The sequence below is a fragment of the Rousettus aegyptiacus genome, unplaced genomic scaffold, assembly GCF_014176215.1.
Source record: "Rousettus aegyptiacus isolate mRouAeg1 unplaced genomic scaffold, mRouAeg1.p scaffold_m13_p_1, whole genome shotgun sequence".
NCBI lineage: Eukaryota > Metazoa > Chordata > Mammalia > Chiroptera > Pteropodidae > Rousettus > Rousettus aegyptiacus.
In genome coordinates, this window is record NW_023416284.1 from 150,243,653 (window position 1) to 150,268,618 (window position 24,966).

At 32.0% G+C, this 24,966-nt stretch overlaps 2 protein-coding genes across 2 annotated transcripts in view; one reads left to right on the forward strand and one right to left on the reverse strand.

Moving 5' to 3' along the window:
• The window catches only part of ZUP1 (zinc finger containing ubiquitin peptidase 1), a 34,205-nt gene extending 23,801 nt beyond the window's left edge, over nt 1-10,404 (reverse strand). Inside the window, exon 1 of the mRNA XM_016163635.2 lies at nt 10,290-10,404. The gene's annotated coding sequence lies outside the window, so the exon portion shown is untranslated. The remainder of the gene's footprint in view (nt 1-10,289) is intronic.
• Nucleotides 325-24,966, forward strand: part of KPNA5 (karyopherin subunit alpha 5) — a 42,323-nt gene continuing 17,681 nt past the window's right edge. Inside the window, exons 1-7 of the mRNA XM_016163637.2 lie at nt 325-499; nt 5,500-5,633; nt 7,022-7,123; nt 7,249-7,348; nt 13,822-13,916; nt 16,733-16,864; nt 18,890-18,978. Of these exons, the coding sequence (XP_016019123.1) occupies nt 496-499; nt 5,500-5,633; nt 7,022-7,123; nt 7,249-7,348; nt 13,822-13,916; nt 16,733-16,864; nt 18,890-18,978 (656 nt within the window). The 5' untranslated portion in view covers nt 325-495. The remainder of the gene's footprint in view (nt 500-5,499; nt 5,634-7,021; nt 7,124-7,248; nt 7,349-13,821; nt 13,917-16,732; nt 16,865-18,889; nt 18,979-24,966) is intronic.

Consider the following 24,966-nt stretch of genomic DNA (forward strand, 5'->3'; position numbering starts at 1 on the left):
AAAGCTCCTACGGCTCCGTGAGGCTGGGATTTTTATCCGTTGTGTACACTGTTGTAGCTCCAATATCTAAAACAGTGCCTGACACGGATGGATGGACGGATGAATGCCAGCTCAAATGAGTGAATGAACTACTGCACGGAGGGCTAGGGCAGTAGCATACGCTCCTGCCGCAGCCACCGCGCCCGGTTTAAAATCCAGGAGTCGGTGCAGACGGCGCTCCTCCTTCGGTGGGTGCGGCTGGGCGCGGCGTCTCTCCGCCTTGCTGCGGGTCTATGCAGCCGCCTCCGCCACCGCGGCCGCTGCGGTCGCCGCATGCAAGGGCTTCTGGGAGCCGAACCTCGGGGTCTCGGGGAAGGGGCGCAGGTGGCCGCCATCTTAAGTTGCAACCCTAGTCGCTACGCTCAACGCTAGGGGCGGAGTGGCGACCCCACTGTTATCCGCAGCAGACGTCGCAGCGGGGGGCTGGAGGTCAGGGTACCGGATAGTGCCACTTTAATGGGTAAGTGGGAGTGACGCAGGCTAGGTTGGGTGAGCCTCGGGTTTGGTCATTTTGAGAGCTACTGGTTCCTGGGCCACTATTTTTATTTACCCCCTTTCTGGCGAAGGGTTCAGGACCAGGCTGTGTCTGGGGTTTTCTCAAGGTTCCCCTAGGGGAGATAGCGGTGGCGGGGGCGTGGCAGCCGGACCTTTCTAGTGCCAACGCGAAGGCGCGGGGAGTCCAGATCCTCTTAGCAACGCTGGCCTTCGGAAGGAGCTTCAGGCGGCGCGTCTCATCCACTCGCCCCTCTCCTTCACGGTTTTCTCTTCTTGGTGTGTGGTCTTATCAACGTTGACAACTCACTTCTGGAACTCAGCGTCTGTCTGTGTCTGGCAGCTTGTTAAAAGTACCATAGTGTCCAGAATAAGGCAGAATAGGTCCCAGGGGCCTACAGGTTGCACCTTCTACATTGGCCAGCTGCCCTCCTACACTTGGATGCAGGTGCCTAGAAAGATTTAGTCTTAACACTGACAGGTGTGGATTAGGTGCCTCTCTGGAATATTGTCTTTCAACTCCCATCCAGGACGAAAATTTAGTAGTTTCCTCGAAAAAGCTTAAGATATGAAAGGATCCGAAAGCTGTGAAATGGAATGGGGTGATACTTCAGAAAGATAAGACATTGGCATTTACTCTTGGGCTTTCGTAACGCATTATAAAAACACTTCTGACAATGCATCTTCATTACAACACTCAATGATTCATATTCTGTAGGAAAGCGACTTAGTTTTTGGGTAAACAAGACAGTTCTTTTCTTTAGATCTTGAGTACTGCTTTGTTGGTTGTACAGGCTGCAGTCGGCACACTTTCCCCTTCATACAGATCGTGTAATTTTACTAATAGACACCCAAACCCATAGAGATGGAGACTATGGGCTCAATAAATTCCATTAATAGATGTAAAAAAATTTTTTTAGATTACAGTTATTTGCTCATCAACACAGTTTTTCAAAGAGCTAAATAAAAAGTTTATGACTGAAAATTCCTCTATTCTCCAACTTCGAGGTGTCTGAATAGCATTTCTTACATTTAAAATAACTTGTATGAGACAGCAGCCTTTATTAAACTGATAATAACAAATGCTACACTTGATCGTAGCCAAAATTCTGTAAAGTAATGACAGCAGCCTTTAACGTACAGTATTCAAAGTTATTTTCCAGAGAACGAAACTATCCCATTGGGTGAGGCACCTTTAGAGATCATTTACTGTAGGCTTTATGTCCTCTTTAAAGCAACTGCAGCAAGAATGCAGGTGTTAAATAAGAGGCAAGAAGTTAGTACTATAGAAGAAAAAGGAACAAATGATAAAAGGGTTGTTGGGGCTAGATTTGATTTGGTTAACATTTATATTGAAAGATTTTAATGTGGACTCCCTGATTAATTGTCTTAAAAGTAGTGTCTAGTGTGTGTGTTGGGGGAAGGCACAAGGTGACTTAGATGTGGGGAGAAGAGTATTAGAACTCCCATTAGTTTACTTTTTAAAACTATTTGAAATTTTTTTATTTGTGAATTTTATAATAGGATAGTTCATTAGGCTAGTAATAAGTGTATATTAATAAATAAACATTGAGGATGAATGCACAAATATATTTTGCATATATAAGAATATGTGATCAAAAAAATTTAGAAGCCAAGGGTCTAGATAATGCCTAATGTATAGGTGATAAATATTTTTAAGAGGATTATTGCTGCGAACATTTAATTTTCTAAAATATTTAATACTTATTGCGTGTAATTCAGAAACTGATGTTGAGGCTCACTTTGCTCTGCGATGAACTCTGATCTCTATTTTCCCCTCCAAAAGACTAAGTTCTTATTAATGAGACAATTTTTATGAATGAAATAATTAGAGAACAATGTTATACATTGTTGTTAATAAAGTTTGAGCTTTTTTTAATGACAGGTATTTCTAGGTGCATGCAGTATTGCTGAAATCAATTCATGAAATATTTTAAAGAGGGATTTGGGTCAATTATAAATGTCATTTAGTAAGCTAGAATATACATATGTTAAGTTCAAAGGCACAAAGTACCATTTAAATCATTCTGAAGTCCTCAGCTCATTCTCTTCTACCTTTAGCTCCACCACTAATGAAATTTCTCTCCTATCTTTACCATTGACCTAATTATCAAATCTTATGTCTCGTGTAATAATTGGCCTATTGTAGGCACTAATATTTGCTAGGTGAATCAGTAAACGCATAAATTAAGTGGCTTGTTTTTATTCCTACCGTAAGTGAAATACTCTTTTACCTTTTGAATTCCTTTCTCTTTCTCATGAGTCTTATTTTCTTCTGTTTCTCTGATCTATTTCTTTTTGGTTTCCTTTGCTCTTTCCCACTAAAATATGAAAATCCTCAAGATTTCACATTTGTTCATCTGTTATAGCTCTACATGATCTTGGATGATCAGTCAGGACTCTTATCCTGAGTTTTGACCCATATTTTTAACCATCTATAAATCAGATCCTCCTGTATGTGCCCTAAGTACTATAAATTTAACATGTTCAAAATGAACATCACTATACACCTTATAGAATGGCCACAATTAACAAAAACAACAACAACAACAAAACTTCTGGCAATACCAAGTGTAGACAGGATGCAGAGCAACAAGAACTCTTATACATTGATGATACAAAATGGAACAGTTACTTTGCAGTTTGGCAGCTTTTTATGAAATGTGAAGCATACACTTGCCACATTATCTATCAGTCCTACTCCTAGATATTTATTCAAGAAAAATGAAAACTTACATTTACACAAAAACCTGTACATGAATATTTATGATAGATTTATTCATAATTGCCCTAAACTAGAAATAACCTAAAATGTTCCTCAACTAATGAATGGATAAATTGTGATATATTCATATAGTAGGATACTACTCTATGGTAAGAGGTAATAAACTAGTGGTACATGCCAATAATATGGCCAATTCACAAATACACTATGCAAAGAAACCAGTTCAAGACTACATACTGTTATTCCATTTATGTGAAATTCAGGAAAAGGCAGAACTATGGAGGTAGAGAGCAAATCAGTGGTTGCCAGGTGTTAAGGGTCTGAGGAGGACTAATAGGAGCAGCCTTAGGAAGTATTTGGGAGGTGATAGAACTGTTCTGTATCTTAATTGTGATGGTTACATGCCTGTGCATTTGTCAAACTCATAGAACTGTATATAAAAAGAGTGCTTTTACCGTATGTCAGTTAAAAAAAAACAATCGAATTAATTATTTTTGTCTCAAAAAACAAGTAGGCAAGCAAACAACCATCCCTCTGATCCTCCATCTTTATTCTGCCTTGGGTTGTTTTGTCATAATACTAAAATAGCTCAAACTAAAAACCATGTAGCTATCCTCAATTCCCATTTCTCCTCTCTACATATTCCTTAAATTCATTTGGCCTCTAACTATTGAATCAGTTTCCAAAATGTTTCCGGAATCGAACTGTCTTCTATATTTCCAGTGCAACTATTAATTTAGTTTAGGTCTTCATCATCAAGGTTTGAAACAGCCATCTCTTTAATTACTTTACTTCTGTTCCTTAGGATTGAGTCCTATTTCTCAACCATATTTTAAGGCCATATATGTTCTTATCTACCATTATAGCTTTATCTCCTACCCCTTCTTACATGTGTCCTCTTGTTCAGGAATACAGAATTTCTTACTTTTTTGTATTTATGTCTGGTCATTTTCAAGAACTCTGTCTTTACATGTATTCCATCTGCCTGAAATGCTTGTTTCTTCCCTTTTCACTCTTCATCCTTTTCCCTGGGAAATTCTTGCTAATACTTTAAAATAGGATAACTGAGATTTTCAGAGCTCCCTAAGGCATACTTTGTAGCTATGTATTCTATGCTGTCATAGGAGTGAATGCATATATTTTAGTGTACTTTACTACTTGAATATAATTTGTCATTTCATTAGCCTAATCTCTTCTACATTAGGGATGGCAGATAAATGGCAGCCTGCCCTCAGATCAATGTATTTCATAAATGCTAGTTGATCACAACATTGTCTCTTGTTGGACATGGATATGTTTTCAGAATTTATCAGAATTACATTCTGGATAGCCATTAATTATCTCTCATGTTAAATTCAAGTTGAAACCCTGCATTAGACTCATTATTTTAATGTGTAAATCCAGGATAGGTTATAATATCAGTAATTTAGTATTCATTTTAGATAACAAATGTCCATATACTATTGTTAAAGTATTTATAATTTTTCTAAAAGTAAAACTATTACATCTATTTCAAACATAAAATTTCATATTTGTATAAAATACATATTTTAAGTATGTTTATTTGTTTATATAAATATTAATATTTAAAAATACATTTGTAATAAAACTATTTAAAAATAAAGTATATAAGTATTTTAGTATTTAAAAGAAACTAATTATACTATAGTAATGAAAACTGGCATTGCAGTCATGACTCAAGTCATAACCTGTGTGGCCTTAATTCTTAAGCAGTGCCTTAAGTAAATGAAGGAAGCCGGACCCCTGTAAATATTTGAGGGGTGCTTATTGAAGCCTAATACCATATTCCATTGAAAAGAAGACACATCATTACTGATTATTTCTTGATCTTGCCAGAATCTGTAATTTAGAATTTTTTTACCCAACTGTTTCCTGGCAGACAGTGGTTTTAAGATGCATCCCACTTAAGAAAGGTTAAAATACCAGGGATGCATGCATCTTCGATTCATTGAAATTAGGGTAATGGCATTGTCTGTGTTTAGACTATAATCTACTATTTGTTTGATAGTTTAGTCCTAAAATATTAGGTCATTTTTTTTTCCAATTTGATGTGGAAATGAGGGAATGTGTTCTTCGTACCTAATTTTTAGAATGGATTTTGTGCCTGTTTAATTGGTGAGCCTGAATTTAGTAGCCCTAGGGTAAACATTTTATGTTATTTTGATAGTTATCACTATCCTTTTTTATTTCCCAATCTTAAGATGCTATGGCTAGTCCAGGGAAAGATAACTATAGGATGAAAAGTTATAAGAATAAAGCCCTAAATCCCCAAGAGATGCGTAGACGAAGAGAAGAAGAAGGAATACAGCTTCGAAAACAAAAAAGGGAAGAACAGGTTGGTGTTTTAAAATAATTCTCTGTTTAACACAAAAACATTATATGCAGATTTTAGAAGTTGTATTACTATTGCAAATTTTTAGATAATTTTAATTGAAAATTGTTTTAGGAAATCGAATATAGAGAAATGTATTTTTAAATTTATTGAACATCAGGAATATTAGCAAATTCGTGAATCAGAATCCTGTGCTATTTTAAATCACTGACAGGAATGGTTTTTTTGTTGTACTGGTAAATATTTTATGTTAATTATATTTCTACCCCAATGCTAAGAGATTTTTACTCTTGAGCCTATTTAGATCATTTCCATTTGTCATTGTAACATTTGTCTCCTAAAAAAACATTATTTTATTTGTTGCTTTATGATTTTCATCTCTCATGCCCCTAAGTTAATTATAGTATTTTTCCTATGCTACTCATATAGTTTTTCTTATAGTCTCATCAGCCAGATCTCTTAGCCTTCTGTGTTTGAATTTTGTCTGTGTGACATAAGGAAAAAAATTCATTTAAAAGAGTACATCTCAACATTTTTCATTTCAAGATATATTTAAATTTAGAATTTATAAGTAATAAGGAAGATTTGATCCTCAGATCATAAATTAAAACTAATGTGTGAAAAAGACTAGCAATGAAGACGGTAGAGAAAAAGGCCTGTTTTAGATATATGGTTATAATTTGTCATCTCCCTATCTGTACTAGCTAGCGTAGCCCCTACTAGGTGCTCAAAAACATCCTTTGAATGAATGATTTGATCCTTGTACAGACTGAAGAAGAGCAGAATTTATTTAGTTATAAAAAGTATAAGTTTTTTTACCCTCAATTTTGATATAGGAGATGTCCCCTTAAATTTCCATTAGTCACCATACCTCTTTCCTGCTCTTTTTTAAAATTTTTATCCATTCCTGAATTAATAAGCATAGGGCCATCTTTCCTGAGAGTTCTCTATTCCTTGTTAATCTGATATACTCGTTATGTTAATATACCACATTATCTTTCCCATGTAACAGATTTACTTTTTAATTAAGATTTTGTTAGAAAAATTCTTAGACCTCTCATAATCCAGTGTAGGCATATGTGCTTTTTGGAATGCTATAATATGTCAGGGTGTATTCTACTGATGGGGCTGGCCTTTGGTGGTAAAAGACCTGATTAAGAATGACCCAAAGCATTCTACAGGGCAAGAGCCAACCTCGCCCAGAAAGTCTAACTTCTTGTCGATAATTTAGATCTTCATGACATAGTGATTGAGAAATAGTAAAATATTCAGAATTTTAAATGATAAAACAAACTAGTTTGTTTTATTGACTTAAATGGAAAATATAATTTCATGGGAATGCAGCGTTTTAAGGAAAGCTCAATGTATAAAGTAATTTCTCTTTATTACAGCTGTTTAAACGCAGAAATGTCTCTTTGCCCAGAAATGATGAATCTATGCTAGAAAGTCCTATCCAGGATCCGGATATAAGTTCCACTGTACCTATTCCAGAGGTAGATATTACACAAATCTATTTCAAATTATACTTTAACAATATTTCAAAAATAATGGATGCAGCAAATGCTATTCATGTAAAATATTTAAATGATAAATTAATTTTATTTTTTTTCTGTTTTAGGAAGAAATTATCACCACAGATATGGTTCAGATGATTTTTTCTAATAATGCTGACCAACAACTAACAGCAACACAGAAATTTAGAAAGCTACTTTCTAAAGGCAAGAATTATTTTTAGTATCCTTATTTGATATTACAAGATTCTATGATAGTGTTTTATTTATGAGATATTTTTTATTTTAAGGCACTTTTCTTTGACAGGCACTCTTAATTTTTCTTTAAAATATGTTTTTATTTTTATTTTTTGTAGTTTTCTAATTAAAATTATTGGAGTGATGTTGGTTAATAAAATCATATAGGTATACAATTCAGTACTACATCATATGTATATTGCATTGTATGTTTACCACCCAAGGTTAATTTTCCTTCTATCACCATATATTTGACCCCCTGTCTACCTCCCCGCCCCCTTCCTTCTGGTAACCACTAATCTGCTGTCCATGTGTCTCTGTTTGTCATGTCTGTTTGCTGCTTTCAGTTTTATATCGCACCTATAAGTACACCAAGAAGATATACAAATGGCCAACAGATATATGAAAAGATGCTCAACTTCACTAGCTATTAGGGAAATGCAAATCAAAACCACAATGAGATACTACCTCATACTGTTTGAATGGCTCTCGTCAACAGGACAAGTAATAACAAGTGGTGCAGAGGTTGTGGAGAAAAAGGAACCCTCAGACACTGCTGGTGGGAATGTAAATTGGAACAGCCACTAGAGAAAACAGTATGGAGGTTCCTTAAAAAGTTAAGAATAGAATTACCATATGATTCAGCAGTTCCCCTTCTGGACATTTACCCAAAAAACTTGAAAACACTTATCTGCAAAGATATATATATATATATACCTGATATTTATGGTGGTCAAGACATGGAAACAACTGAAGTGTCCTTCAATAGATGATTGTTTAAATACATTTTTAGATAAAATTTGTTTTTTAAAAAACATTATATCATCAAAATAACACATATTGATTGTAGAATATTTGCAAATGTAAGTGAATTTAAAGAAGCACATATAAAAATCATAATTTCTACTGCCAAGAAACGAAGTTATAGAAACATGTTTTTAAATTCCTTTAGAAATATTTTCCAGACGTAATTTTTTAAATGGCAACATAACATCAGAGTATGATCAATCAATCAGACCTTTAATTTTTCTCAATTTTTTTTGTTTGACAAATTTATTGGTATTTTGGTAAAGACATTTATCTCAGTCATTTTTGTTTCCCATCTTGACCTTACGTTACTATTTCATTTGAGTCAAAAAAAGAATATGTAGGAAAGGGATGTTATTTTAATGTAAGTTGTAAAATGGATAAAAATGAAAAGTTTGCCTACATTAAAGCAAATTAAATTAATGTTACTTGATATAATTAAATCATCATGTAAGTAAGAACTGATAGCTAGTTCTGTGTACATTTCCATTGTTTTACTCTAAATTTAAATGGAAGTGAACAAAGTGTTAGGAAGGAATATATACATGTGCTTCTCTGGAATTATCTACTAAAACCACTGAGCAAGTAATTACCACCATTAAGACAGTCTGAAGCTGCTGCCTGCAAATATAACATTATAGGAGTTTTCAAGGAAATTACTATATTGCATTTTTCTTTTATCTATGACTGTCTTCAAGGATGTGTTTAACTTTCACATTAAAAAAGAATTGGTATACTATACAAAAATACAAAAGACAAAATAGAAATAACCCTACAACACACAGCTCTGACAAAGTATATGTGGTCAAAGATTCCATAAAATGATTTTCTTTCCTTCTGTTTTCAGTACCTAAAGTTTAGTTTTGAGAGGCCATTGGTTAATATGTATACACTTAAACCATATTATTGGACCAAATAAGAATTCCTATAGTAAGTTCAAATCAAATTGGTTTTCACAAGTTAGTAATATACAGAAAATGCGTTTTTTGTTTTCCTTCTTCATGCAATATTTTTCTGGTGTTTATTACCTTTAAAATATAAAAACATCCAGATATTTAAATATTATTTACATTTAAAGTTTTTGGAGGTGGTTTGTATTTTAAGAGAAACAGCTTTCTTATGACTTGCCTCCAGATCTGGTGGAAATGCTTACACGAACTAACAGCAAAAACTAAGAGAAGCATATTCAAAATACTCATTTACTTTGGTAGCAAACGGTCGTTCTTTGAAGACTAATGAATATAGACAAGACCTGTTAGGGGGAAGTATGCTATTTCAAATACCTAACAGTTTACATAAAATTTAAAAAAAGTTTTTAAAAGAATTAAGCATCTGTATCCACTGATAGTAATGCAATATTCAGTTTATGACTTGAAACAAAACAAATGCCAACTAGGGAAAAAAGCAACATTTAAAAAATATAATACTCCCTTCTCCATAAGGCTGTTCAGGTGAGCCAGAAATTTTAGATTAATAAGGCAGTTAGAGAGGAATTGCTTAAAGTTTAAACAGATAATACTTTTTGCCTCTTTCTTAATGTGCTAATAGTTGTATCTAAAAAAATATGCAGTTCTTAAAAAGGTATCATTTCTGATTTTTAAAATTATCTGTAACCTTTGGAAACTAATTACATGAAACTACACAATTAGCAGGTGTTTTAAAATCTGTGTATAAAAAACATAAATTACCTCAAATTTCAAATTCTCATTTATTAGTATACCACTGTCTTAAAAAAAATAAAATAAAAAAGTGGCTCCAAAGATAGTCATATACCATTCTTTAAAAAGAAAACTATTTCTTTTAACTTCACACCCACCCCACAGCCCAGTTTCAAAACACATTATTTAATTGTCTTAGCCACTGATATTTCCAAGATGAGATTTTATATTTCACTTGCATAGCTTCTGGTTATTAGAAAACCCATACTTTCCTTAATTTAAGGAGTTTTGTCCTGTCGATGTTGATGTATCCCTTCCAATATCTTTCATCCTCATCTTTGCTTCTGTAGGCATTTTTTATGGTTCACTGTCTTCATCTTCATTAACAGCTGCTGCTACTGCAAGGGTTTTTGGAGAGAGAGTTAGAAAAGTTTTCTTAGGCTTACCAGATCCAAGTTTGAGGGATATGGCTGAGGCTTTCTTTGTCAAATGGCAAATCCAGACGTGGAGATCTCTGTAGGCTTTGTTGGGAGGTCTGCTCAGTGCTGTGACTGGAACTTCCCCCTCTATTACTGGAGGAAATAACCTTAGTTGTCACAGGATTTTCTGCTTCTCCTTTAGGTCTTCTGGTGGCACCAGCTCACTACAGCTTCTCAGGTTTCTCCCCTCTCTCCTTCCCCTCCCCATCAAGGCCTCCCTGCACATTTTCCTCCCAATTTTTGATGATCATAAAGCTCCATAAATCCTCGATCAACCTAAAACTTCCTTAGTATAAATTATAAATTTATAAAGTAAAACTGGGGGTCAAAGGAAACAAACAGCATTTTAGTTTATACTCTTATCTTCAGTTTGTATGAGTATTCATTTCACTGTTTTTATCAACACGACTATCTTTAAAAAACAAAACATGCTCTGTAGTAGCATATTGTGTGGCATTTTTGAATACTTAAATATTTTTCTTTTATTATTGACCTTTGTAATTCATAATTTACCAGTTTATGCTATTTATCCAATTTAGTATTGTTTATAAAAATTACTTATTAAATAAACATTTAACCCTTAGTCTATTTTGTGTTTTGTATATGGAAATAATAGAATTAGTTACTAATTATACTGAGTTGTGTATTTGAACTGATAAGATTTTTGAAATTGCCCGTGGCTAGCTGCCTTATCTTCCCAAGAGAGACAGAATTTAGTAAAACCTGAGGAATGAAAGAAATCTTGTGTTCAGGTCAGCTAAAATCACAAAGCTTTTGCTTTTGCTTTCTTATTGTAGTTCTGCTTTGTAAGTAAATTTAACTTTTGTTTTCCATTTCTTCGAAGTTCATATAGTTTAGTAATGTTAGGAAATCCTTATATAATCGAGAATCCCTTCCTCTTCCTCATCAGACTCCACATCTTGGGGTTTTGAATTTGGGATTATGTTTTTAAATCAGGTCAATGTTCATTATATTCTCTTTCAAGATTTCTTTTTCATATATGCACAATATTATAACCAATTAGCAAAATTTATTTAGATTTAGTTCTGTTTAAGAATTTTAACATTCTTATGCCACCAGTGTTTTTATACTGCAACTTCCTCATTAAATTCTTTAGTCATAAGATTTTATCTTCATTTGCCCAAATTCCTCAGGGTATTCTGTTTCTTTTAAACTGTAGTATCTTTTTCAAAGAGCCAGTGATTTTTTTCTGATTCTTTATAGTGGTGTTATGCTTCCCCAAGTTTGGCACAGAGCAGGAATTAAAGATGCTTCTTTTACCAATTGATGTGAGGTTCTGCCAGATATGTCAGGTCTAGAAAAATACTAGATTTGCTGTAATTTTACTTGATCCATCACTGGTAGAAACATGGGACAGGAGCTAGAACTAGAATTCCTCTGATTTAAGTTATGATAGTGACATTTAGCTAGAATCTCCTATTTACTTCCCTGTCAGGGCCAGCTACTCCTGTGGGTATAAATCATAGGTTTTCCTTTTCGTAAATCCCAGTTTTTAAAGAAATTTCTCCATTTTTGTTGCTGTTGTTGTGGAAGACTCTTGCTTAGTTTTAAGTGCTGAAGCAGATAGTCCCCTATTTTACTTATGTTTATATCGCCACATTGACTGAACATCTTCTTTATAATAGTTGATCACCTTTAGAAGATAACATAGCTATTATTATGTCAATTAATATAATACCAATGTAAAAGTCAATAATAGTTCATGATACCTGTTAGATTAACTGATGATCCAAGTGCACTTTTTTTCTTTTAGATGCAAGTAACCATAAAGTAATTTCCCAGGAAAACTCTAAAATTTATAGATATTTATCACATATTTAAAGCTGACAGTTCCCATACCCACTTCTCTCACCCTCTAAACCAGAAAACACAGTTTTCTTCTTTCTCTCAACCTCTGCTTTCTCTCCCATCAAGGAAGAAAGAGCAAGAAAAAATTTTTGTTTTTTTTTTAAAAATAGGAAAGTAGATTTAGAATTTTCTTATGGAAAAAGAAAAAACTAGAAGATAAAGGTGGTAACTACAACTCTAATTTTGTTTTCATTTTTTAAAAGATGGACATAAAGGCATTAGTAATGTATATTGTTTTGTCCTGTTGATGTTTTATAACTCTAACAACAGTTTAAGCTAGGGTCTGGAATTTACATTTCGAGGAATTCAGACTTTTCAGTTAGAATAACCAAACAAAACTTTTCTGTGTATGGCTTTACTAATTTTGCAGAAATCTAATTTTTGAACAAATTAGAAGGACAGCAAATTTATAGAAAAAAAGAAGAAAAGGAAGAAGTCCATTTCTGAAAAATCTTAACAATTGAGAGCATGATTTCTAAAGTTTAAACTTAGTAATGTTTCTCTATATCAGAAAGAATTTGTACAGATCTTTTATAGTTACCATTCATTCATTCATTCTGCCGATTAAACTCAATATGTGTTATTTATGGTCAGTAATACAGTCAAACAGAATTAAGAAGAAAAGGAAGAGTCAAAAGTAGAAATGAAATTTCTCTCCTGTGAGTAGATGAATAGATTACTCAGCAGTAGACAAATTTGGGTAGTGGGTACAGTGCATAGTGATTTACAAGTTTGGTTTTGGTTATGCTACATTTTAAAGAAGCTGTGAAAAAAAATGTGGCCAGTAGATACTTAAAAATATCTAGAATCTAGGAGAGAAGAATTCAGTTATGAGGGTTAGATTTGTGAATTACCACAGATGATAATCATAAGTGACAATTAAGTTAGCAAAATAGGTAAAATTTCTAGAGAGAATAAATAACAGGGAGAAAACTAACAGAGAAGTTTCTGGAGAACATCAACAGAGAAGTTCCTGGAGAACTACTATAAGAGAGCACTTTTTCCTGAAAGCCAAGAGAGGAGGAGTTCTTGGTACTTAGATTGTCAGTAGCTAAAATAGCTTTGTTTTACTTTTGCATGTCTTTGTTTTAAAGTTTCTTAGAGATTTTATGATTCTCAAAAGCCCTCTGTGTTTCATAAAAATTTATCAAGAATTCTAGATTGTTCAATAGCATTTCTGTAAATAATAAACCATACCCTGACAAAATATAACCTCATCAGACTGAGACATTAGGCAATTTATGGCTGATAGTGAGGGAGACATCCCTAGAAATTGCGGTATAAAGAATCAGTGGGAACATTACCCTTCAATTTGTGTTTGAGTGTTAGATTGAAATACTCCCATATTGTGAAGGTGACCTTCTAAATAGACTTCAACTTAAGAAATTTAAATATTTGTGTAGTAAATATCTAAAATTTTTATTGTCCTTATGGTTATTGAAAAAGAATTTGCTTTGCAATAAATATTACAATTTGAGAACATTTGTTTTCTTCAGTTACATCCAACTGAGAGTTTAAAATTTGTCAGTCAAACCTAAGAGTTATTTTGTGTGCCTGTTAATCAACACAGGGACCAGATTGTTGTCTTTTTGTGTCTATGTAATAACTTAATGTTTTTTTAAATTTTTAGAACCTAATCCACCAATTGATCAAGTTATACAGAAACCAGGAGTTGTACAGAGATTTGTGAAGTTTCTTGAAAGAAATGAAAATTGTACTTTACAAGTGAGTTCTATAGTTTTCTTTCTTAATGACATAATAAAAGTTTCTAGTGAAAACAACATAACCATTCAGTGATTACTTGACAATTAAAGGAAAAGGTAGTTCTACTTGTCTTGCTGTGGCCATGGTTAATTTTATTAAACAATTTTGGGAAAAGTTTATAAAATTATTCCAGATCTTAATAAAAAAATTTGTAGTTATCAACCTTTAATAACTTTTTTTGTTTTAGAAGACCTCAAACTAAAATGTTCACTATGGTTAAATTTATTTTGGCTATTAGCTAACTTGGGTTGTAACTTCTTAGGATAAACTCTTTTACCTCTTAAAACATTTTATTTGAAAATTAGGGGTTTTTTTCTGAAAAATGAACAAATCAGTATAATTTACTAAAAATAAATCAAAGTTAGGTTTGTGTCATAAAGCATTACTTCTTAATTGTAATCTCTTCCAAATAATTGTCTATTATTAGCAAAGTACTGAAATTACCAAATATTATACTGATAAAAAAAAGATTGCTCTTACTGACCTTCATTGCTATGTATATTCTTAAGTAAAAGTACAAGGCAGAAGTATAGCTATCAGGATTTGCCCAAGACCTACACTTAGTTTATCAATGTTATTGTCAGTAATGGAGGACTGTTACTGGTATTTTAGTAATAGTTGTTGAAATTACAACTTAGGATAGTGTTCCACTTCTCTAAATAATTTGGGAAAGGTCTTCACATTTTAGTAATAAACAGTGGAATGTGTTGCATAGCTGAGTGTTACCCATCACGAGTTGTATGCTGAAAATTGTCGAGAATATTTGCAATAAGTATCTGAAGAAAAGACCACTTTATTCGTGTTAAAGTCTGTCAATTAATTTTCAAAGTCTTTAGGTATTAGTGCTGTAAGGGCTGGAGATCATGATTTCTAGTTCATTTGCCTTATAGATAGATAAGCCCTGAGTCCAGACTAAAATCCAAGCCTTCTGATATCTAGTTCATTATTTGATTCTTTAATTTTAAATGATTGAAAGAAAAAATGAGTGAATATGAATAAATAAAATTAAGTGTTAATTTGAACTGTAATTGTGTAAGGCATTATAGTTACAAAATTGAGTAAGATATTGTCCCTCTCTGCAGAAATTCTTCACTTTTTGCTGGGGAAGACAAATACATAAACAGATCTGTGATACCATAGTATACTTAGTCCTATAACAACTATAAACCAAGTGCTTTGATAGCATAGATGACATAGCAACTTAGCTGTTTAGGGGAAGTCTAGGAAGACTTCACAAAAGTAGAGTTACATGGGTAGTCTTAAGGATAAATGAGAGTTTGGCAAGCTGAAAAGAAGAAAATTAATATCAGGTTGATAATATCATGCATGGAGAGCATAGAGTATTCAAGAAGAACATTGGGTACTTGAGCATTTATTAATCACTATAATTAAAACCTAATGAAATTCAACAGTGTGGTCTTGGGACAGCTATATGCTATCCCATATTACTCACATTTGTATGAAATATGCTAATTCAGAACACTGGTCTGTCTAACTGAGGCCTCAAACTGAGAGCCTATAAGCCAGTTTGGCCCACAAATTTTGTTTGGCCTGCATATGTTTTAAAAGATGTGAATTAGATATTAGATTTTAAAATTGGGGAAAATCTAGCTTTGTGAATGCTTTTGACAAACAAAAGTTAGCTTTGTCGCCACATAGTAAAGACCTGAGTCGAGTTCTGCTTCTTTTTTTGAAAATTATTTTTCCCCCTTTTTAAAAAAATCATAGCCATGTTCTCCATTTTGCCACCGTTCTCCACTTGCTCATATGAATCTTTTTATTTAATTATTTGTTCTATAGACTTGTGAATTCATCTTTCTTCACTGATGCTTTCTCCTGGGGATGGCTAGGACATTTTAATGGAGTAACCTTTTAATTGTCGTTTAGTTTATTTCCTTACCTGTAATTGGTTAGGACGGTGGTCTTCATTTTTTAAAATATAAATTCTTCCCTTAAATTGTTTTCTTAGTCTATAATTGTAATAGTAAACTATACTTTTCATGCCTTTCAGTAATGCTTTGGGATGCCTTTTTTTTTTTATTAATCATAATAATATCTACCTTAATGTGAAAAGTTAACTGTCAAATATTTTTGAAGCTATAGTCAGTTTGCCTGTGGATTTGTATTCATTTACCTTATGTTTAGGAGACATGAGTTGAATTTTCTCAATTGCTTCTGTTATAAATCTATCATATGTAAGTATATCCAAATTCTAATTGAATCGATAGAGTAACTTCTCAGAGGCTCTGCTGCTTAAAAGAAACCTCAGGTCCTATCTTGTTTATGGCTCTTTTTGACCTTGAACAAATAACCTAAATCTTGAGACTTCTAATTTTCTTAGTTTTTAAATGAGGAGGTTGGGACTAGATGACCCCCCTCAGGAAACAGAAGTACCATTTACAATTCTAGGTTTCATAAATATACTATTGCTCTATTAGGTAGTGTTTCGTTTATTTTTAAACCGCTTGATTTTAGAACACCTGGCTCTCGAGTAGTAGACATAAGGAGTTTTATGAATTATAATATTCAAATATGCTCATTTGTTCATGATTTTGTAAATTTTTATTATATTCTTCCCAGTTTTTTTTTTTTTCTGGATTGACCAGTCTTTTAAAGTAAGGATTTTTTCTGTGAAATCTAATTTCACATTGGATCTTACTAATTATGTCAGTCTTTATCGCAGACTTGAGCAGCTAAATCTTTATTCCCCTTTTCCCTTCTTCCTTTCTCTGACATTTCTTTGGTGCTTTCATTTATTCTGCTTTATTTTTCCCTAGTTTGAAGCTGCATGGGCATTAACTAATATAGCATCTGGAACTTTTCTGCATACCAAGGTAGTGATTGAAACTGGAGCTGTTCCAATTTTTATCAAACTTCTCAATTCAGAGCATGAAGATGTACAAGAACAGGTAAATTTCCAGTTTAAGTTGTTATATTTACTAGATTAATTTTCTTGTGAAAGTACCATTTGTGAATTTGATTTGAAATTTATTTTTACCAAATTGCCTGTGTATTGCATTTTCTAAAATATAGTAATTTCTATTCAGTGTCAAATTAGAAGGGAGGAAGAATTAACTGTCTCAGGCATCGTCCTGGGTTATATATGTGTGATCTCAGTTATCTGGAAGTTGTATTCTCATTTATTTATGAAAAAGCATACCAAGACCCAGAAAAGTTAGTAATTTACCCAAAGTCACAGTGAATGGTTGAACCAAATTTTAAACCTGTACAGTTTGACTCCTTATTTTTTTGCATGTATGTAGATTATTTTGTTTCTTTTTAAAACATTACATAATTTTGAATACAACCATTTTAAAATAAACTTTATGAATAAATTCTCATAGTTTTTTGGTCTTACATATTTATTAAATGTTTGAACTTTTTTCATCTTTATTGAAATATAGTAGACAATTAGTTACTTGTATTTATATTGTACAATTTAACAAGTTTTTTTCATTTATAGTTAGCATGCAATAATATGCTAGTTTTAGTTGTATAGCATAGTGATCAGAAATCCACGTAACTCGCAAAGTGATCACCCCGCTAAATCTAGTACCCTTCTTCCCCCTTACCTATTTATTACCTATCTTCCCCATGGTACACTCTACATTACCATGTCTATTCTGCATCTATCCATTTGTACCTCTTAATCCCTTTGCCTTTTTTTTTTTGTCCCTCTCAAGTCCCCTCCCATCTAGTATCCCTCTAAATAGTCTCTGTATCTGTCTCATAGTTGTTTTAAGAGAGAAAATTTAAACACACAATTTGTACCATCCAAAGAAAATCACGTTTTAATATTTTGTTTAGAATCTTTTTTATGCAAATCGAATATCTGTATGTATACATATATGTATATATAAAATTATTTTCCCCAACTTATCACTAATATTAGGAGACTTTTCTTACAGCATTAATTATAGTTCAAGAAAATTTTACTGATTACTCATTATCTATTCATGTACCATAATTTATCTATTTCTTCATTATTATACGTTGGCGTTGTTTCTAGCTTATTATAGTGTTATTAATAATATTGTGATAACATTATTATATATCAATCTTTATGTTCCTCTTATTTCATTAGAGAAAAATGATTTTACCCTGTCAAAAGAAAAATTTTTAAGTTCTTATTACATATTTCAAAGTTGATCTCCAAAAGAGCTATACCAGTTGATCTCCCTACCAGCAGATTATTAGACTTCACAGAGGGAAAATGTCATTACTTTAAAAGATTTTTCTTAAAAAGAAAAGAAACTTAGGTCTAGAGTAGATATTAAAAATATTAACTCATGCTATAAAAGTTAAAATTTTCCCAATTGGAAAAGTAACTTATGTCCACTTTTATAGTTATATGAAAAGTTTGAAATGAGAATATAATAAAATGATAATTTGCATTTGCACAGTTCCTCATCTAAATGAAATTTAATGAGTAAATAATTTGATCGTATACTATTCTTCATTTAAAAAGTTATAATGAACCTGGACTAATTCTAAACTTATTTTCAAGGATCAGTCCACGCCAATTTTAATATCAACTTTACCTCACTTTTCTATGCTTTGTCTCTCTTTCTCTTCTTCTTTTACAAATCAATCCCTTCCCAGTGAGTAGAGTCCTGGCCATAGGAGCAAACCTCTAATAGAGGTTATTGGAAAATTCCCTAAATAGATATATGTTGTCTTTCCTTGTAGATTCAGTATCTCTTTATTGAACAAAATAAATATATCAGTAGTGTGTAATGAAATTTTAAAACCTCTCCTGTCTTTCAGTTTGATTAAGATATTTATTTTATTATGCTTTTAAAGTTTTTTTCTTAGTCTTACTAACATTTTTTAAACTTCTTGAATAGTTCATTCTATACTAAAATCTCATCTTAAAAGAGAGCATAATATTTAAGAAATTGTCATAACAATATTTTTTTTCTTATTTTTCTAAGGCTGTTTGGGCACTTGGTAATATTGCTGGTGACAATGCAGAATGCAGAGATTTTGTTTTGAATTGTGAAATACTTCCACCTCTTTTAGAGTAAGTAGTCTAAATTTACTGTAATTAAAGTAATACTACTTTTGGAAAAGAAAACTATTTTACACTGTACTTCTATATACATAATTAAATTCTTCAGTGATGTTTTTAAATTTGGCTTATGTTTAATTATGCCTGCAAGAGCTTAAAAATACTAGAAAAAATTTCCAACTGTGTCTTATCTGTCTTTTATGTTCTCTTAAGACATACTTCACAATGGTCATTAATTACTTGTTGCTTACTATGCTAAGATAACTATTCTGGGAAAAAAAAAGATAACTAGCTGTTTTTAATACAATAAAAATTCAAATTATGCCAAAGTTGGGAATCTTTAGCACGTGAACAGATGATATATTTAGGTTGTCATGTTTTTATATTTGATTTTAAAATGTTCTAAGAACAAAGATCATAAGAGATTTTTCTTTCAGAATTAGAATTTTACTTAAAGTGATTTATCTAGTGGTTTCTTTTAAAATACTTTACACACTTTTTTTTAAAAAGAAATTACCCTTAATGTAAGGTCCTATACAGAAATGACATAAGATTATATGAAAGTAGGTTTATTTATCTATCTTGACTGTCATTCACAAAGAAAATCTTTAGGCTAAGCAGCAAGTAGTGAAAAAGAAAAAAAAAATTAATTGAAGTAGTGGTTGGAAGAAAAATTTTATTCTTATCATTTCTGTGCCATCTTCTATCCTCTCTAAGCTCATGAATTCAACACATTTTTAGATATTAGTTTGCAAAAGGTATTTTGTTTTAGAGTGAGTAGTTTTCTAAGGACAGAAGTGATTTCTCAGCATAGTTTCATTCAACTAACAAGAAGTACCTACTCTGTGTAGGCCACTGAATCACTTGCTATATTGTCATTTATTTTAGGCTTATCCAAAGTTAATGTTCCAAAGTATATGAGACTTTAGCTGAGCTATAAAGGAAAATACTGATTTAGAATTCAATATCAGAGTTATTTTGAAGTTTATACTATTAAAAGCATCTCTTAAATTTTTAATCTCAAGATTTTCTAGCCTGATTCTTTTTACTTTTGGTCACTGTCTCTAAATTACTTTATTATCTGTTAATATCTCAAGTTGATAATGGTTTATGAAATAGTAAGTAAGCATTTTTTAGTGCTAATTTCTCTAAATGTTCTAAGGAGCTTTTAATTGTAACTGAAAAATAAAACTCTAATGGAGAACAGACAATACCCAGCTATTTGGTGCTAGTTATAATAATTTTCAGTAAAAAAGTAGGCTTGGAAAGTTAGAAAATTTCAAAATTTTATTTAAAATGAGAAAGGCAGTAAGAAGGAAGTTATGTCAGGTTAGAAACAAGATGCTCTCACTTTAGTTGGGCAAAAAGAAAAAAGTTATTAGCTCATAAAAGATTATAGCTTATCTGTTGTTCACATTGAAATTTACACTTAGCTAATGCTTAAATTAAGTAAATATAAAACTTTTATTAATGTATAGTTTGTTAATTCTGTTTGAATCAGTTTTAATTTTTTTATTCTAATTCATTTGATTCTCAGTAAATATAAACCTTTTACTACTACAGACTATATATACTGACACAGCTTTTTTTTTTTTAATTTAATTTAACTTTAATTTTTAATACAGCAAATCTGGGCAAGAGATTTGTACTTTCTCATAATATCCCCATTTATATCGATAAAGAAGAATAGTATATAGCACAAGTTGGTCAATCACAGTACTCAGGCCAAATCTGGTGCTTCCTGTTTTTGTAAATAAAGTATTATTGGAACACAATCACACCCATTAGCTTATTTAATGTCTTTGGTTGCTTTCATGCTATGTCCACAGAGAGAAAGACCTGAAAAGCCTAAAATATTTACAGAAAAAAATTTGTCAACCCCTGCTATAGAAAAATCAGTATAACTATTTTATTTTTAAAAGAGTTAATGAAAGGTTTTAGGCCTCAAAGACCCTTTATAGGAAAACCTTTAGAACAGATTTTTTTTGGTAAAATACACATAACCTAAAATTTACCATTTTAACCATTTTAAATTATACGGTTAACCGGCATTCAGTACATTAGCAATGTTGTGTAGTTCCAGAACTTATCACCCCAAACCGAAAACCTAGTACTCGCTGAGCGGTCACATCCTATTTCCTCATTATTCCGGCCCTTCGAAGCCACTGACCTACTGTCTGTCTCTATGGATTTGCCTATTCTGGATATTTCATATAAGTAGAATTATACAAATTGTGATCTTTTGTGTTTGGTTTCTTTCACTTAGCATATCATTTTCAACGTTCATCCATATTGTAGCATGTATCAGGACTTCATTCTTTTTAGGTTGAATAATATTTTATTGTATGGATGTACTACATTGTGTTCATCCATTCATCAAATGATAGTCATTTGGTTGTTTCTACCTATTGACTACTGTAAATACTACTCCAATGAGTATTTGTGCACAAGTTTTTGTTTGAACACCAGTCTTCAATTCTTTTAGGGCTATACCTATGAATGAAATTGCTGGGTCATATGGTAGCTCTATCTTTAACTTTGTAGGTCTTACCAAACTGTTTTTCACAGCAGCTGTACCATTTTACCTTCCCACCAGCAATGTATGAGGGTTCTACTTTCTCCACATTCTCACCAACATGTGTTGTTATTTGTTATTCTGATTTAAGCCATCTTAGTGGGTATGAGCTAGTATCTCATTTTGCCTTAATTTGCATTTCCTAATGATCAACATCATTTCATGCATTTGTTGGTTATTTGTGTATCTTTGGAGAAGTGTCTATTTTGGTCTTTGCATATTTTGTAATTCAATTATTTGTTGTTAAGTTGTATGAGTTCTTCATACATTCTGGGCAGATTCTTATATATATGATTTACAGATATTTTTCGCTTTCTCTAGGTTGTCTTTTCACTGTGTTGATAGTGTCTGTTGATTCACAAAACTTTTTCATTTTGGTGAAATGCAGTTTATTTATTTTTTCTTTTCTTGTTTATGCTTTTGATTTCATAGATTTTGCCAAATCTAAGGCCATGAATATTTACTCTTATGTTTTCTTCTAAGAGTTTTATAGTTTAAGCTCTTGATTTTACAACTTTGAGATACATGTAGACATCTACTTGTCACAGCATGATTTGTTGAAGAGATTTTTTTTTTTTCCCATTGAGTAGTCTTGACAGTCTTGCTGAAAATGAATTGACCATATGTGTGTGGTTTTATTTCTAGATTCTCTGTAACTTCTCAATTCTATTTCATAACTCTACACATCTGTCCTTAATCCAGTAATATATGGTTTTGATTAATGTGGCTTTGTGTTAAGTTTCAAAATCAGGTGTGAGTACTTAAAATTCCTTTTTAAAAATTTTTTTAGCTATTTAGGACTCCTTGCAATTCCATATGAATTTGATGATTGATTTTTTCATTTCTGCAAAAAAGACAATTGGCATTTTCTTAGGGATTACATTGCAAATTTGGAGAGTATTGCTGTCTAAACAATATTAGGTCTTCTATCCATGAACATGAGAAATCTTATACTGGCATACCTCATTTTATTGCTCTGATTTTTCTAGTTTCCTAAGATAGAGCTTTAGATTATTTATTTGGGATTTTGTTTTTGTTTCTTTGTTTATTTTTAAATTTTATTTTATTATATTTTTAATGTAGATATTTACAGCTAGATATTTCCCTCTGAGCATTGCTTTCACTGCATCCTGTGTATGTTGTGTTTTCATTTTAATTTATTTTGAAATATTTTCTAATTTCCTTGTGATTTTTTTTGTCCCATTGGTCATTTAAGAGTATGCTGCTTAATTCCCACATATTTGTGAATTAACCAGTTTTCCTTCTATTAGTGATTTTTAGTTTTATTCCCTTGTGCACAGATCCTTTGTATGATTTCAGTTTTTTAAAGTATATCAGGTTTGCTTTGTTATATAACATATGGTATATCCTGGAGAATGTTCCTTGTGCACTTGAAAAGAATATATATTTTGCTGTTACTGAGTAGAGTGTTGTATAGATGTCTATTTAGCTGGTTTATCATATTGTCAATGTCTTCTATTTTCTTATCGATCTTCTATCTTAGTGTTCTATTATTGAAAATAGTATATTGAAATCTCTAACTACAGTTGTATAACTGTTTCTCCCTCCAAGTCTGTCAAATTTTGCTGTGTATATTTTGATATGTTATTAGGTCTTATAAGTTTATGTGTTGTAGCTTCATGATGTATTCACTCTTTTATCAGTCTATAATGTCCTTTGTTTTTTAACCCATTTCCCAGTTGTTTTGAGAATACTTGCTAGCAGCACTTGTAGCTGCAGTGTTTACTTGAGATAACTCATGATTACAGTCCTAACCTTACCCACAAAGGTTGCCATGGAGTATCTCACTTTCATTATTATTTTTGCCTTGCTCTAGTATATCAATTATGTTTGGAAACAAATGACATCATTCTGCCTATAGAATGTTTTTAGTAGTGGTATTTCCATTTACAAAATATAGTAATTCTCATTGCTAAAAATGTCATATCCTAGAAAACATAACATTCTTACACATGATGTTAAATTAATGCTGGCAGTGAGCTGCACTTTTTTGTTTTTCTAAACAAGAAATGGGTTAAAACAATTTTTGACTTAAAGTATGTTTGTCTGATATTAGTGTAGTTACCCTAGTTTTGGATTATTATCCTTTTTTATCCTTTTTACTTTCAACTTATTTGTGTCTTTGAATCTAAAGTGTATATCTTATAGAGTGTGTTATAGATGGCACATGGATTGTCATTTTTTTTTAATGCATTCTGTCAGTTACTACCTTTTAATTTGAGAGTTTAATCCCTTTACATTCAGTGTAAATACTGATGAGAAAGGACCTCTGCCATTTCATTGTTTTCTATACCTTTTTTCTTATATCTTTTTTCTCCCCTCAATTCTTTCCTTGTTGCTTGCTTTTGCGTTTGACTTTCTGTTGTCATTGTTGTTATATAGTGTATTGGTTCCCTTCTCTTTCCCTTTTCTGTATATTTTTTGGCTATTTTCCTAATCATTAATCTAGGAAGTATAAATAAAATTTTAAACTTCCAACAATCTTGTTTGAATTAATACCAATTTAGTATCAGTATTATACAAAACTCCTGTACATCTCTGTTCTACCCCTTTAAGTTGTTGTCAAAAATCACATCATTTACATTGTGTGCTCATTAACACAGATTTATAATTATCGCTTTATGTATTTTTTAAATCATACAGAAAGAAGAAAAATTATAAACCCAAAATAAAATAATCCTTTACTTATGTAGTTATTTTTAGCAGTATTTTTTATTTCTTCATATGGTTTTTAATTATTGTTTATTGTCCTTTCATTTCAACCTAAATGACTTCTTTTAGTTACTCCATAAAGAACATCTACTAGATGATTTTTTTTTTTTTTCAGCTTTTGTTGTTTTGGAAATCTTTTAAGTTTCTCCTTTACTTTTGAAAGATAGTTTTGCTGGATATAGAACTTTTGGTCAACAGTTCTTTTGTTATTTTAAATATATAATTGCATTGCCTCTATCCTCCATGGTTTTTGATGAGAAATCAGCTATTGATCTTGATGAGAGAGTTCTCAGTTAGGCAAAACAAAGGAAAGCACCTTATATCAGTCCTTCAGGGAGCACTCAGACAGGTCAAAACAGACAAACACAATTCCTTGGAAACAAAGTTTCCTTAGCTCTTTTTGGAACCAAGAACTTACAGTGGGAACTCCAGCTTTTGACTTCAAGGCTGCTGCCAGACTTGGCAGGGGTTTGGACAAGGGTAAGTTATACCGCTAGAAAGTGTTCCTGCCACATTTCAACTCTTCCCTGGTTAAAAGTTTTTTTGGTTCCTTAAACTTTCTGCTATCTTTGAGAGTTCAGGTAAAGTTGATTCTGACAGCATTTGTATGTTTTTTCGGTAGTTCTGGGGAGGAATGTGCCCCAGAGTTCTCTTCTCCAATATTTTTATATTTTTGATGATGTCACTCCTGA